The 15229-nt window shown below is 36.4% G+C and overlaps 1 protein-coding gene across 1 annotated transcript; it reads left to right on the plus strand.

Moving 5' to 3' along the window:
- The first annotated feature begins 5040 nt into the window (after nt 1–5040).
- gt (transcription factor giant) lies at nt 5041–6834 on the plus strand. The gene is made up of 2 exons (XM_017617620.1): nt 5041–5231; nt 5380–6834. Exons 1-2 carry the CDS (start codon nt 5177–5179, stop codon nt 6780–6782), a joined length of 1458 nt encoding a protein of 485 aa, XP_017473109.1. The 5' UTR covers nt 5041–5176; the 3' UTR covers nt 6783–6834.
- Nucleotides 6835–15229: the final 8395 nt, after the last annotated feature.

Raw genomic sequence — 15229 nt, forward strand, 5'->3', positions numbered from 1 at the left:
GAAATAAAAACAATGTGAAAATACCTTTCTACTGAAATCCCATAAGTCTAAATCAGAATAGTTTTGGCCCAGTTTTTCAAGGTTTTCGAAAATCACTCTTTGAAAAAAGTAAAAAACAGCATCAGAAATCGCATTCTTACGATTCCGTTAAAAAGATTTTTAAATATTTTTATGCAGATTTTTTAAGTTTAATCTGTTTTGTCATCTGAGGGGACTTTTTTCAAAAAGTTCTTTAATAAATTATACTTATTAATAAAATTCTCCATTTTTAGAGGTATTTTCAAATCGGTCCAATTATATATATTTTTCCGAAATATTTTGGTGGACGTCTTAAAAACCGGCGGAAAAACCGAAAGTACACATTGTAAATTATGCAATAAAAAGTGGATAGGCAATTTAAAAACAAAGAGCAGTGGACGGTCGCGCTGCTGGCTGACCTTTACCCTTCTGCGACAGGATACGCGAAAAAGAACAATATACCCCGAAATGTACGAGTATGAATGTGGGTACGCCGTCAGACAACCCGTTAATACCCACGCACCGCAGAGCAATAATAGGTTTTTTATGGCTACAATCCTTTTTCACCTTCTTCCGCGTAAGAAATTGAGTGAAGTAGTTGGAAGACAAAGCAGTTTGGTGACAGTGGACGTCTATCTTGGTGATGAAAGCGAGAAAATCGTAGGTTGTTTACAGCTACAAATTGCCTTTTTTGCAATGTGTAAAAATGTGAAAGAAGCATAGTTTGGTAAATGACACGAAATGCGTGTTGACGGCAAAGGCTTCCATTTAACTGTGTGTTTAGAAGAATTGCTTAGGTTCGCCGCTACCCCGTTAGCTGTGTGCGACAAGGTCGCCAGTGAAAGGATTGCACAAAAATTGCATCTTTTTTGGCGGGTAGACCTTAAACTATTTTTACTGCTGCTCGTTTATGAAATACATATTTTACGCTTAGTTAAGACAATACGGTAGAGTTGCTCGAAGTCCTTGAAAATCTTGCATGAGTTTTGTGGTAAAGGACAACTCTTTTTTTATAATTTAGTAAGGAATGGGTTAAATAATAGCGGCTGTTTTTTGTATTCAATTTTTTTTAGGGAAAGTGAAAGTATGCAATTTAAGCAGGGTTACTGAAAAGAGTTAGGTCCATGGCTTTGTATTATTATTATTATTATTTTTGTAAAGAGAACGGGTTGAAGGTTGCAGCGATTAAGCGAAAGCCTGCTAATCAATAAATTCCACGAATGGAATGTATTATCGAAGAGATGCAACATTTTTGCGGAGACGAAAGCAAGAGTATCTGTTGAAGGTTGTTGGCGCGCTACGATAACCCATTCCAAAGAAACGCCGAAAATATATCCTTTTCCAGCATTTTAAACTCGCACTCTTGCGCTTTTCCTCTTTTACGCAAGCAACCCTTTCCTTCACTTAATACCTGCTTTTTTAATCAGTTCTTCTTCTACATATTACTCACCTATCTACTATCCCGCAAACATTCACATAACCTACCTGCTAGCAGTACGTTTGTAAAATTCTCACTATTAGCTGCGCTGCGAAAGGATTTGCATATGCACGCATTTAAGCCGCGTTGCTGCAACAAATTTGCAATAAATTTGTCACAGCCCACTATGTCGTAAGATGCGCACACTAACAACGCCTTTTCTTTTCGTACTAACAGCAAACAATTCGCAACACAGTGTTTGCAATAAAGTTCGCCTTACGGGTAGGCGTGCCGCAATACATTCACAAAAATATTCGCCGAGCGCATTTCTTAAAGGATTTAGTATTTGCGCGGAAGGATTTGCTCAAAAATGGTAGGAAAGGATTCACAACCGGATTTGCACACTACATAACAAAATCCTGCTGTGTAGAGGCGGTAGCTGCATTTGACCTTAAAAGTCCGTACACTAAGCCGCTCAGGGCATTTTAGGAAACATTTTATACTTTTATACATACGCGTAGTATTCGTGTATTCTCTTTGCTGCCAACTACCAAACTACTAAACTAATCTCAAGTTAATTGTTAAGGCGACGCAGTAGTAAAGTAGAGCAAAGTAGGCGCGTGATCTTTGTTCTGCAGACAAAAGTATAACAGAAAACGCACTGAAACGTATTATGGCGTTTGCATTGTTTTGCACTGAACCTTGAGCTACGCAAATACATAGAGTTCGAAAAATGAATGCTCGCTCTATTATATGGCTTTAACGCGTGTTAATTGTAACAGCGAGGCTGGAAAAAAGTCGATTGCGTATTAACTTTGATTGTTAAGGATGCTTGGCAGCGCGGCAAAGTGCTTGTTTCTCAGTTAATTCATTGTTTATTTTGAGGTTAGGCACGGCGGAGGTCATTAAGACTTTTAATATTTAAGGCGTGCCATTTTCTGTTGTAACTTTTGCAGTTGAATTGCATTAATTGATATAGAGCTGTAATGAAAAAACCCCTGCAGGGGGTTCCGCGTAGGTGGAACTACGCGCTTGACAGCCTTAGGGTGCCCAGTCAAAGGCTACCAGTACTGAGTCGGGCCCATAGTACGGCAGAAGTTTAGATGGGTCTCGAGCGCGACCAAGATGGACAGTGTGGTCACCACACAATGCCCATTGGTACTGAAGTGCTTGCATTTTTCAGGGCGCTGATCAAGGCATTTTGAATTGATCCGTTGTGCTTAAGGACACCGTGATGTTAAGTTAGTTTGGCAGGTAATCACGATATATCTTATACACAGCTATAATGAAAAAAGTCTTCACTTTGACACTATTGTCATGGTTATGGAGGAAGCTGAGTTTGGTGCGGAAATATTATTTTTTTTATCCAACAAACAATACTTTACCATAAATTAAATTTATTCGTTCATAAGCATTGTGTAAACTCGCTTTTGCTTTCAGATGATTTCCAGTGCGATTGCGCCCAAAAAGCTCTATTCTAGGAAACTAAGGTCCTTATTCTGTATCACGAACGATAGCAAAACGAACGATTCGTCTGCAGACGACAACCTCTCTGATTGCGATTTTAAACTCTATCGGTCGTCTTCGTCTTGCTTTTCATACATTACGTTGCAATGGTCTCGGTTGCGTTTAAACCGGTTAAAATGATGCCGCCGGACTAATTTTTGAAGCATTCCTCTGCAGACGAATCGTTCGTGTTGCTTATCGTTCGTGATACAGAATAAGGCTGTAAGTCTTATTTTACAGAAGCTTTATGTGGGTAGGCGGTTGACTTCTCCTATTTCCGCCTTTGTTACCCTATAACAAGAGAAGCCAGCAAGTATTCCACCGAGTACTGCGATTTCATCCACACGTCCTCCTAACCCAATCTACCCTACCACATTATTCTATAATTATGCGAGTCTATTATTGAATCCATTGTCATGAAATCTACGAATATGATCGATCTACAAAAGATTTCGAAAATTTTCCTATTAACGAGATGATGCGTTTGTTGTTCATGTAAAAGTTCCTTAAAAAACTTTAGGGGGAATGTTGCTGAAGTGACAGTCCATGGTCAAACATAAGACTGGTTAGTTCCGTTAGCATAGAATCGAATAGTATAGCAAATGCTTTTCGAAAACTAAGAGATATGCAACTGAAAAGTATTTCTGGTCGAGCGTGCACTGGAGACTCATAAAACCGCCACTCTCAACTTACAGAGCACTGTCCGATTGGCATTCACACTGTGAGACTAAATATCACATATATTTCTCACTGTTAAAGCTCTGTTGTGATCTTAACTTCTTGGAATGCACATTCGCTATCTATCCCTTAACGGCTCACCGGGACTAACATCGGCCGTCTGGGAAATTTCGTTCTGGGAACAATTTTTTGCCACACATATCTTAGCAGTTGTATAAATGGTCCAATTGTGCCCTACCCATCCCGTGACAACCATATTAACCTAACCTAACCTTAGAAGGTTCTCTCTGCCGCACTGTTTTTCGTCATCACACTACTTAATGGACACCAAAAGAGCTTTGCCGCCTTGACTTTCCAACGTATGTAACTTTTTATCAGATGGTCAAGCGTCGACCTGCCGGGGCCGTAACATAAAAAGTTCGATAATGAATCTGTTACATTAAACACAATTTTCTTCATACCAAAAACCTAACCAATAAAATGCCGGGGAAATAATTAAACTACTTCTACAACAAAATTGCGTTTGTTTTCGAAAACTTAAAGCAACTTAACGACATATTCGGTAAAACCCACCATCTTAATAATGTACTTCTGTCTGGCCTTTAATGTAATTTCAAATACTACCAACGAAACCGCTTTTAGGGTTGAAAAGGTGTGGGGGAAAGTATTTTGCGAAAACATTCACTATTGCCGAAAATGTAACTGTATCCCAAACCCCTAAACTAACGCCATTGAAACCACATTTAAAGGTAAAGTAACGCTAGCAAGGCACGGCTTGCTACCCCTTCAATGGCAAGAATTTTGCTTTGCTTGGAAAACAGGTCAATCAACAAACACTAGAGAGTACGCAGGAACTCTTCTAGTCATTCGTATGTACTTCCCTTTGAACAGCAACGTGCGCTCATTTCCTGTGCTCACGAAACAAAGTCGCAATATTAAAATACCGTTTGTTATGCTATGTTAGCATAGCATTCGCAAACAAAATATGTATGTACTATGAGAGTTCATATTTTGAGCTGAGTTTAATCTCAGCAGTAAATAAGAGTGCGCTTACTGGTACCTGCTGGCTTAGAGTGAGAAGAGAAATATCACACCGCTTGAGAGGAAGTGAGAGACCAAGTTGTCATTGTCAATGCCATTGTCATTGTGATAATCGTTTCGGCGGCGGCGGCGGCGGCGGCGGCTTAGACAAACAAACAAAATATCGAATATGGGTAAACGGTTAAACGGACAGACAGAATGGACTAGAACAAACAAAAGGATAGGCGTACGGATGGACGGACAGACAAACAGGCAGAGAGAGAGTGAGAAGCTGTGACTGCAAATTTAGTGAGGGTGCGCAAGCAAGTGTCGCGTATAAAAGCAGGAAGGGACTGGGTGTGTGGAGTAGTTATAGTCTGACAGCAGTAGACAACGGTCGTTGATAGATATCTTGCATGTGTAGCCGAACTAGAGTAGCACAAGTCGATAATTAAAATAGTGACATTTTCAAAAATAATCCGTGAATTTTCAGTGAAAGCATTTCAACACCGTAGTGTTTTTTGAAGAGCTATAAAAATGATGATACACGAAAAATTAATGACTGGCCAATTTCTGCTGGATTTCAAAAATGGTAAGTAAAATTCGTAAAAGAAACTCTGCATTTCAGTGAAATACTTCAGTTTGGTGAAACTATAAATTCAATAAAACACTCTTAAAAAATTCCGCTTAGATTAAAAAACAACTAACTAATGGTTATATTCTTTATTTACCCTCTCCAGATCACAACATATTACACTCGACGTCTTCACAACACGCGCGTCTCTCACACCAGCAGCCTCTCTATCCCCATCACCAAACCTACAGCCCAGGCCATCCGCTCTCACACCATGCGCTTCACCAAACTCAAACCGCCACGCTCACGCCAGCAAAAATTGAACAGCTCGAACTCTACTCCGCCTATGCTTACCGACAGCAGCAGCAACAGCAAGCGCTGATTGGTGGTGGCGGCAGATCACATGCCGAACGCACCACTAGCCAACGCCAATCACCAAGCGAGGTACTCGATCTTTCACGTCGCGATTCGGTCGAAACGACACGCAAGACACCTTCTCCCTACAATACGAACTCCAGCTTCGGCGCCGACTCCCCTGCTGGATCACCTACGAATAGCCAACTGCAGCCGCCGATGATTCCCTCAAACTTGCTTTACAGCGCACAGCAACAATTCAACCGGCTTGCGCCTCCGCTGGCTTCATTATATCCAGCGCTCTACTCTTCGTTTGGACAACTCACCAAAGAAAACACAGTAGCGACTTCTTCCACGACACCACCCATGGCTCCCTTGGCTTCAACAATTACACCGCCCGCCACCTCATCACCATTACTTGCAGCTCAATCACAAACTTCGCCGATCCCCAACACTCCACTTTCTGTCGCGCCTAGCTCCATGCTGCACAGCATCAAATCCGAAGATGAGCACATGACACCACTCTCACCAAGCTCCAGTCATGATGGTCGTAGCAAATCGCCTACGACCGAAACATTAGCAACACTTGCGCCAGCTAATCCTCCTACTACGCCCAGTGCGCTCAAGTCCACGCGTCCCTTCAAAGCTTTTCCACGTGATCCGCTCGTCATAGCGGCCAATTTTGCCGCCACCGATGTTCTGCTGGATAATCCACGCGTTGAACGCTACACTGAGTACCGCAAGCGCGTATTGGAGCAAATACGCAGTTGCAATGGCGGTTCACGCACTATCACAAATCCCAAGATGCGTCGCTTAAATTCGAGACGCAACAGCAACACAAGCAGCAATGCGCCCGAAGGTGGCAGCAGCGAGAATGACGAACGTCATGGCGGTGGCGCGGATGAGTCAAGTGATTGTGACTCATCATATGCCGGTGGACAGGGGGATAAAGTGAGCTCGTCGGCAAATGGTAACAACGCCTCCGCCAGCAACAACTCCTCATCCGGTGGTCAAATCAAAGACGCCGCCTACTATGAGCGCCGCCGCAAGAACAATGCAGCTGCTAAGAAGTCGCGCGATCGTCGCCGCATCAAGGAGGATGAGATTGCCATACGAGCGGCCTACTTGGAACGTCAGAACATTGAACTGCTTTGCCAAATTGACGCACTCAAAGCGCAGCTGGCCGCCTTCACGTCGAAGGTGGTAACCGCGTGAGAGAGTACGAAACGTTATAGAGCAAGGCTGCGTAGCAGGCAGGAATGGCGTCAAACGCAGCCATACACGAAATCCAGTTCTTTTAAGATTGAGGAGGTGTAGAGTTAGGCTAAGTCTGATTAGCGAAACTGTAAATATTTATTTTGTTGTGATTTTGGGGTATACGAATTTTTCAAAATTAGTATCTAATAGAAAATTATGTTTAGAAAAAATATGTAGTAGATACTTAGTTTGTAATTGGAAATTAAGAAATATATAATCTTAGTAAAAGACGAACATTTTATTATAGTCGTATCCGGTCTTAAAATTTAAGACTAACACAGACCTGAATTTGGATCAAATTTATTTATGTGTATATAATAGTAAAATTCTATTCTACATATAATAAGTAAAACATAAATTTTGGATATAAACGAATACGTTTTTTTAAATTACTTCGTTGAGTCGGCCTCATGGAGAAAAGAGAGAGTAGGAATAAGTACCTTTGATTACATCTGGACTATTCTTGGGCAGAAGTGTCCGACTCGTGTCAGCTCAGCGAATGTTTGTCGAAAACCAAGACATGTGCAAATGCAAAGTTTTTCTTGCGTGGACCGGAGACGGTCAAGGGACTACGACTATGTTAAAAACAACCAGCGTGGTTGGCAAAGATTTAGTATGTTGTGGAGCCCTATATCCGATGGAACTTGCACAGTTGACCATGCGTAAAGAAAGTTAACTCCCGTTTCCTGTTGTTGGTGGTGTAGCAGAATAAAAATTCCCCAAAGAGCTTTTGGCCAGATATAGATCTGTTACGTTCCGTTTTTGTATACTGGACTGTCGTGGGAACGCCTGTTTCCCATTCGTTGCAAGAGACACCCCGCATTTCAGCGTGGCTGCCAGCCGGTCAATGCCCAGTAAGAAGCATTATTAGCCAAGCAACGTCAGGTCTGTCGCCATGCGCCACCTATGACCCGATTTATGAAGATCGGAGAGGAAAAATTTCCTGTATAAACGTACATATTCAGGTCCGATTAAATGTGAAATCCGATGCTCAACTAAGACTAATGTGAAATTCTCGATAGTTTACTCATCAGCCCCCTTAGTTTAGATAAAGCTGCGATGAGCAGGGCATCAAATCATTTTGGAGCGGTGGTGGGCATCAGCTTTACCGCGCGCAAAGCTCTTTCAAGCTTTCTATACTAAATGTTTACAAATCTTGAAGGAGCTTTGCTCGCGGACGAGACGGTGCCTACCGGTGAATCCTGGCGGAGATCTAGACGATTCTCGACGGAAGAAGGACCTGTGAAATTTCGTTTCATCAAGTGTATAAATTATTACCTGGTTTACCTTGGAAGGCTATCAAGAAATTATTTGCGCTCAATCTGAATCGGCTTAAGCCTAAAAATCTCAGGATAGCAGGAAACGCAAATGGAGAATCATTCTTAGCCAAATCATGATTGTATTAACCATCGCTACTAATGCAATTGTTCTCTTCTCCTTAAGCATTAATAATAAGTAATTTAAAAAAAAAATCATAAAATATCTTAATTTAACGGAAGTTCTTTCCAATTTCGCATTAAAAACACAATCGTTTTTTCACTGTTTTTAATTTTATTGTTTTTTAAATTTTAATTGTGTATTTATTTTCAAATTTATTTAATTGCTAAATTTACGCTTAACGTTTTGCTTATTTCCTTAAACTATTATTTTTTATTATTTTTTTCACATACACAATTATTAATTCCCACGATTTATATTCTTTAAGCGACTGAAGTGATTTTCAGCACCGATCTACATACATAAATTTAACTTATAATTAGTATACGTAGTTAGTTTTATATTCTCTTTCATCGTGGCGGTAAAATTTATGAACCTAATAGAAAATATATATTAAAAAAGGTACAGAATTAGCGAATGCTATTCCGTTTTTGTTTTAAGTTTTCAATTAATCCTTATGATTCTCAAGCAGAAATGCCACACAGTGTGTCATTTTATGCTGCTAGGCGCCCAATTTATACACAGTTTCGGTTTGAATATATAGCTTTTATGCTTAACTTCCAATTTGTTTTCAATTCACTTATAACGTTTTTTAATTATACAGTTTATAGCTAGTCTGCATGCCACTTATTGGTGTTCTTTTTATTTATTTATTATTATTATTTTTTTTTTCAAACGCCTTGAACTAACTCAACAAAGACGTTAATGTGTAATTTCCCGTTTTTATGCATAATATGCATTTTTATTGATGAATCAACCAAAGTACGACAAACAATCGTATTTACATACTTATGTGCATATATGGATGTATGTAGTAAATATTAAACATATATATAGAAGGAAATAGAAAATTACATAAAGTAAAATCAAAAACTTCTCAAGAGGCCAAGGAAAGATAAAGTCAAATTAACAGCCACGATAACGCGACATTGGCCCATTGGTGAACATGCAGCTAAAATGGGCCTTCCATACAACCCTCGGACGACCGTAGCTGTAATCTTGAGGGAAGTAAAGAAACGGCCCTACACTAAATTTGCGAGTGCCCAGCATTGGCACGAATAAGGCAGAACACACTCGGGAGTTTATCCATTTAAAAACTTGGGGAGATCTCCAAATTCACCATTACTAACCTATTTAAATAGGTTCATTGGCGAATCCAAATGGTTTGACGAACCCAACGAATCATGAAAGCAGATAAAAATCATCAAAGGGTCCCAGAGAAAGCGAATAAAACTGGTGCTATCAGCACTAATTGGGCGCTGGGAATTTACTCAGGCCATGCTTCTATCAACCAACCAACCAACCAAAATAAAATAAAAACTAAATAAATAAAATAAAATAAAAATAAATAAAATATTATATTAAAACAAGTAATTTTTAAGCAAAAAAACAACTGACTTCAAATCTCTTATAAAAATTTAGGAGTATAGTTAATTTCCTCAAAATCCAATGATCGGATTGGTATGGGACCACCCGAGGCATCACCTTCCGATAGAAATAGAATTACCGAAGTCCAAAGTTATGCGGTGACATATGTATGTACATATATAAAGAAAAATATTCCGATGAATTGATCACCTGCTGCTTATTTGAAATCGGGGAAGAATAAAAATAAAAACAAAACTGTTAAGTGAAATAAAAAAAAAAAATAAAAAATAATTGCTAAGAAATTCTCTTAAGAAGTAGTAATGAAAAGATTTTTTTTCCGCATAAAATACTAAAAACTCTATAAACATGAAACTTCGCANACTAAGAAATTCTCTTAAGTAGTAATGAAAAGATTTTTTTTTCCGCATAAAATACTAAAAACTCTATAAACATGAAACTTCGCAAATATTTCTGGAAATATTTTTTCAAACCTTATCCACAATATTATTATTGCCTAGTTACATAGTTAAAAGATTCGCAAAATTGATTGTGTATTCCAACTAAACCTAACCACTGATTTTGATGTTAAAATTTAGGATAGGTTGGAATAGCTACGCTAATACAGATTGAAATTTAAAAAGATATACAATTTTTCTGTGCGAAATTTTCATTGGGGTTGTTGGATTTATTTGAAATTCATTGATTTTGTTTAATTTTGAAAAATTTCATTACTGATTGAACCATTTTTTTTTTATAGAATTTATTGACTTACGTAAGGCATCGAAAAATAGTTTTCTAGTTGTGGTATTCATAAGGGTGTCGTATGTAAGCATCGTATTGTTGTAGGTCGCAAACTGTTCGCATGCTGAATTTGACATAAATGAAACGCAGCCAACATCTGTTGATATCACTGAAGCCTAAAAGGCAACAACAAAAATGTAAACAAACGAAAGGGCATGTCAAAAAATTGTATTGTGTTTGCTACGGCAGTGACTGCCAATATTAGCAGTAACAGCTGATTTTAAAAACTGTCACTGCCACTGCCACTGCGGTATTGTATTTTGGGCTTAAATTTAAAAGGTTCGCAGGGTACTATTTATAGTCATATTAAGGCAGGTTTTCAACCCCTGGCAATTTGAATTCAATGCGAATTCGATTGAAATTCACTCGGAAGTGAATTGCCGAACGTACCTAATTATGAATTTCCATGGTTAAAAAAATAGCTGATTGTCCTCTAAACCAGCATAGCCAACTCATTTTTGAGAATAATCCGATTTCGCAATTTTTTTATTTTGTTATTTAATTTGAGTTGTTTTTTTTTTTAATATAGTTCATTCTTTGACGAGAATCGTATAAATCTAAATTTCCAACTTTGTGCAATTTAAAAAAAAAAAATAAACTCAAAAAACTTTCGTTAAAATTTCGAGCTTTATTATTACGTTTTTTAGAAAGATTTTTGAAAGTTTTGTAGCCTACCCATTTCTAGTATAATAAAGTACAAGTTTCAAGTGGCTAAAAATTTTCCGTTTAGATTTCTTTTTTCCCGAAGGTGTTGCGGGTTTCTTCCATATAAAAATAAATTGTGTTTATACGACAAAGAAAATTCTTAAAAACCAACGGTAATTAACATAATTTGCAAGGTTGCATAATCAGTACTTTTAGTTGCAGTTGCCTTTCTTATGCAACTTGTTTAACTCATTATGAAATTAATTAATTCCTCACAAAAAACAGTTCATCCCCCCATTGCCCACGTAAACTGGAATTCCCCACAAAAGAACGGTCCCTTCCCCGAGATACCTCACGCAAACTGAAATTCTTCGCAAATCGGGGAATTCCCCACGAGTTGGCTTCTTTGCTCTAAACATTTATTTAACCGTTAGAAACTTTACGACACTTACGACACTGGCGACACCTTGTGAACCACCTATTCTGGCATTTGCTCAACACTTTTTATCCAGAGAATTTTGTATTGTATTGTATCTAAAACTATAGCCAAGTTATATTCCACCGCTTTGAAGTAAAAACTTGCTCTACAATCCCAATAAACATAACCATAAAAACATAAAAAAATCACTTGAAGTAAAAAAAAAGCATAACAATGAGAAAACGTATGCGTTTAATTTATTCTAAATCGTAGTATTACTTTATTTTAAACTGTTTTTAAGTTTTTTTTTACACTACTTCATAATTATTTTGTATTCATTTTATTTCCTGCTGGACGCTGTAGAAAAAAAGGCTTGCCTATAAATACAATTCATACAACTGCACTACCTAGCCATGTAGCAGCTTGTTGATTCGGTTTTTTGCAAATATTTTAGTGTGTGTATGTAGTATGTAGGCCTGGTAAAAGTAGTTAGTAATAGTAACTTATTTTTAATTATCATTTTCTTTTTTTGTTATCATTAGTTTGTTTAGAATCATAAATAAGTGTTTAAGTGTAATACCAGTTGATTTTTTTTTTGTTCCGTATATGAATCAATTTTATTAATCAATAATAATAATTTTACATAATCATCAATATATATATATATTTATAAAGTTGTATAATACATATATACTATAGTTTACTACAACTAGTGTACATTCACGTTGCTAATAGGTTGTACACGCGTGTACATACACCACTTTAATTATACGGGTGCATGTACATGCATACTATGTTGTATTGCATTTAAATGTTGTATTTATGTATGTACTTTTATTAGAATTTTATTTTATTTTATTTTTTTTATACATATTATAACCCCCTGGACCCACATACACAATGAAGAATTTATGGTTTTACTTTTAATTAAGTTCCTTNTTCTGCACATAAAACCCGATTTAAAGCGCATATCAATTCAGAAGTTTTTAAAAAATTGTACATACATTTTTTAAAGAAACTCATAAACTTTTACAGCGCTAACTTAAAATATTCAATATTTACTACAACTACAATAAATGAGTTTTACAGCCAATTTCGCAAAAGCAATTTAAATAAATGATTTTAATTTTTTGAATTTTATATGAAAATTGACAAAATAAATAATTTTCTATTTAAATTGCTGGTGAAACCCCTGATTCAATAATTAAAGGTTTGCTCACTAGTGACATTACAGTTTTGACACTCCCATTGAATCATCGCTGAAACCGGCGGTTAGGTTATTACTTTAAAAAAGGTAATCTAATAAATTTTGGTAAAGTAAATAATATGAAGCTTCAAGCTTCGATCATCATTTTTCAAATCCAAACGTATCCTCGGCACCTTTTCAAATACTAGTTGACGGCTACAGTGCCAAAAATCCAAGATTTTGACAAGCGCAACCAAAGTAACAAATTCGAAATTATCGCATTTCCCAAATTAAAAAAAGAAAACACAAATCGAACCTGTCCATGCGGCTTCGTTGTTGTTACCAATTTGAAATTCATGAAAAGCAAAAACATTTTCGTTGTAGAAACTGCAGTAATATGAGTTTAAATGTAGGCATTTTCACCCCTACCGAGGCATTGAAAAATCACATTCTTTATACTTTCTACTAGTACTTTGGGAAAACTGTTTTTCTCACATGTGATTTTTTTTTTAACTTCAAGCCAAAACATAACGATACCTGAGATCAACCTATCTCGGCAGCCAGTTCGAAAACGCCCTATTTCAGAATTTGGTTGAAGAGCGCCCTATCTCAACACATTTTCAATGTATTTTCAGCTGAGAGAGGGCGCCTTTCAGTCAAATCCTGAAGTAGGGCATTCTTGAAAAGTTTTCTGAGATAGGCCGAGATAGGTTGATCTTTCTTCACTCAGGTGTCGATATTGACTTAAGCCAAGTTCCAAAATAATTTGGCATTTCTTTTATATAATTTTTAGGGTTTTACTCTATTAAAAAAAAAACCTGCACTCTACAGCGCGTCGCATTTTGCTCAGCCCCCAAAAAGGCACCAGCAGCATTCACATTTCGCCCACTCTCGTTGCCCCTCACCAAAACTTAGTTGGTGCACACGCTTGCTCTGTGCTCCTTTTACGAAAAGTTTCCGCTTTAAATTTACTGCCTACTTGCTGCAATTTGTAATTAATTTTTCATTCCGCTTAAAATTACACATGAGTTTGTTTTTAACTTTTTATTCTTTTTATTATTTATATTAAATACTAAAAACTAAATAAATTGTAATTATTATTATTTATGCATTTATTCCAGTAACTGCCTTTACATAATTTTTCTTTCGTTTAAATTCTCTGCATCAAACTCTTTGTTTTTTTTAAATAATTTTTCTCAACTCTACAAATGTAGCTTTATTTTATTTATGTATTCTTTCCTTTTTCTTTTTAACTACGAAAAGTGTCAAGTTTTAATTTTTAGGGAAAAGGAAAGAATTGCCTTTATGCTAAAATTTTAATAGTGGTTGTTGTTTGTAGTGTGTTTGCATTTATTATTTAATTTATATATTTTATAAACGTACATATGTATATATAGATTTATGTGTATATGTATACAGAAGTGTATATATGATATTAATTCTTTTTTTTTTGCAAGTATACTGTTTGCAAGCTATAAAATAATAGTTAATTAGGGTGTGTATGTATTATATACGCGTGTGTATGTGTGGCACTGTGTTGGTAACCGTGTTTTTGCATATCTTTATATATATATTTTTCTGCTTTTACAATTTACGCTTGTAACAAATACACATAGTCAAACCAAACATCTTGTCAAGAATTGTTGTTGTTTTTTTTGCAGTTTATTCTATTATTTTTGCGGCGTCCACACAAATCACCACCGCGCTAGTAATAACATAAGTATATAGTAGTTATTATATGAAAACTATGTAAACATATAAATCTATGTGTGTATGTGTGCTTGCGTGTGTATTTGTTTTGTTTCTTTAAAAAAAAATGCTGCTATTATTTTTTAATTGTCTATGCAACTATGTACTATTTAATTTTGTTTGTGTGTATTTTCATTCTGTATGGACTCTCTAACTGATTACCATTTTATATTAGCATTTTATTATTTTTATTATTTTTTTTATCAGCATCAGTTATGTTTATTCATCTGCTTTGTTACTTTTCCNTCATTCTGTATGGACTCTCTAACTGATTACCATTTTATATTAGCATTTTATTATTTTTATTATTTTTTTATCAGCATCAGTTATGTTTATTCATCTGCTTTGTTACTTTTCCTACTACACCTAAACCAACTTCTGCTCGTTCCAATTCATTATCATCGTCATCATCGGCTTCTTCTTCTTCCTTTCCTCCGTCAACTATCAATTGCTAAATATTAATAGTAAAAAAAAATGTTGACNACATCTTGTCAAGAATTGTTGTTGTTTTTTTTGCAGTTTATTCTATTATTTTTGCGGCGTCCACACAAATCACCACCGCGCTAGTAATAACATAAGTATATAGTAGTTATTATATGAAAACTATGTAAACATATAAATCTATGTGTGTATGTGTGCTTGCGTGTGTATTTGTTTTGTTTCTTTAAAAAAAAATGCTGCTATTATTTTTTAATTGTCTATGCAACTATGTACTATTTAATTTTGTTTGTGTGTATTTGCATTCTGTATGGACTCTCTAACTGATTACCATTTTATATTAGCATTTTATTATTTTTATTA

This window comes from Rhagoletis zephyria, unplaced genomic scaffold (assembly GCF_001687245.7).
Source record: "Rhagoletis zephyria isolate East Lansing unplaced genomic scaffold, Rhagoletis_zephyria_1.1 Rzeph_scaffold_01452, whole genome shotgun sequence".
Classification (NCBI taxonomy): Eukaryota; Metazoa; Arthropoda; class Insecta; order Diptera; family Tephritidae; genus Rhagoletis; species Rhagoletis zephyria.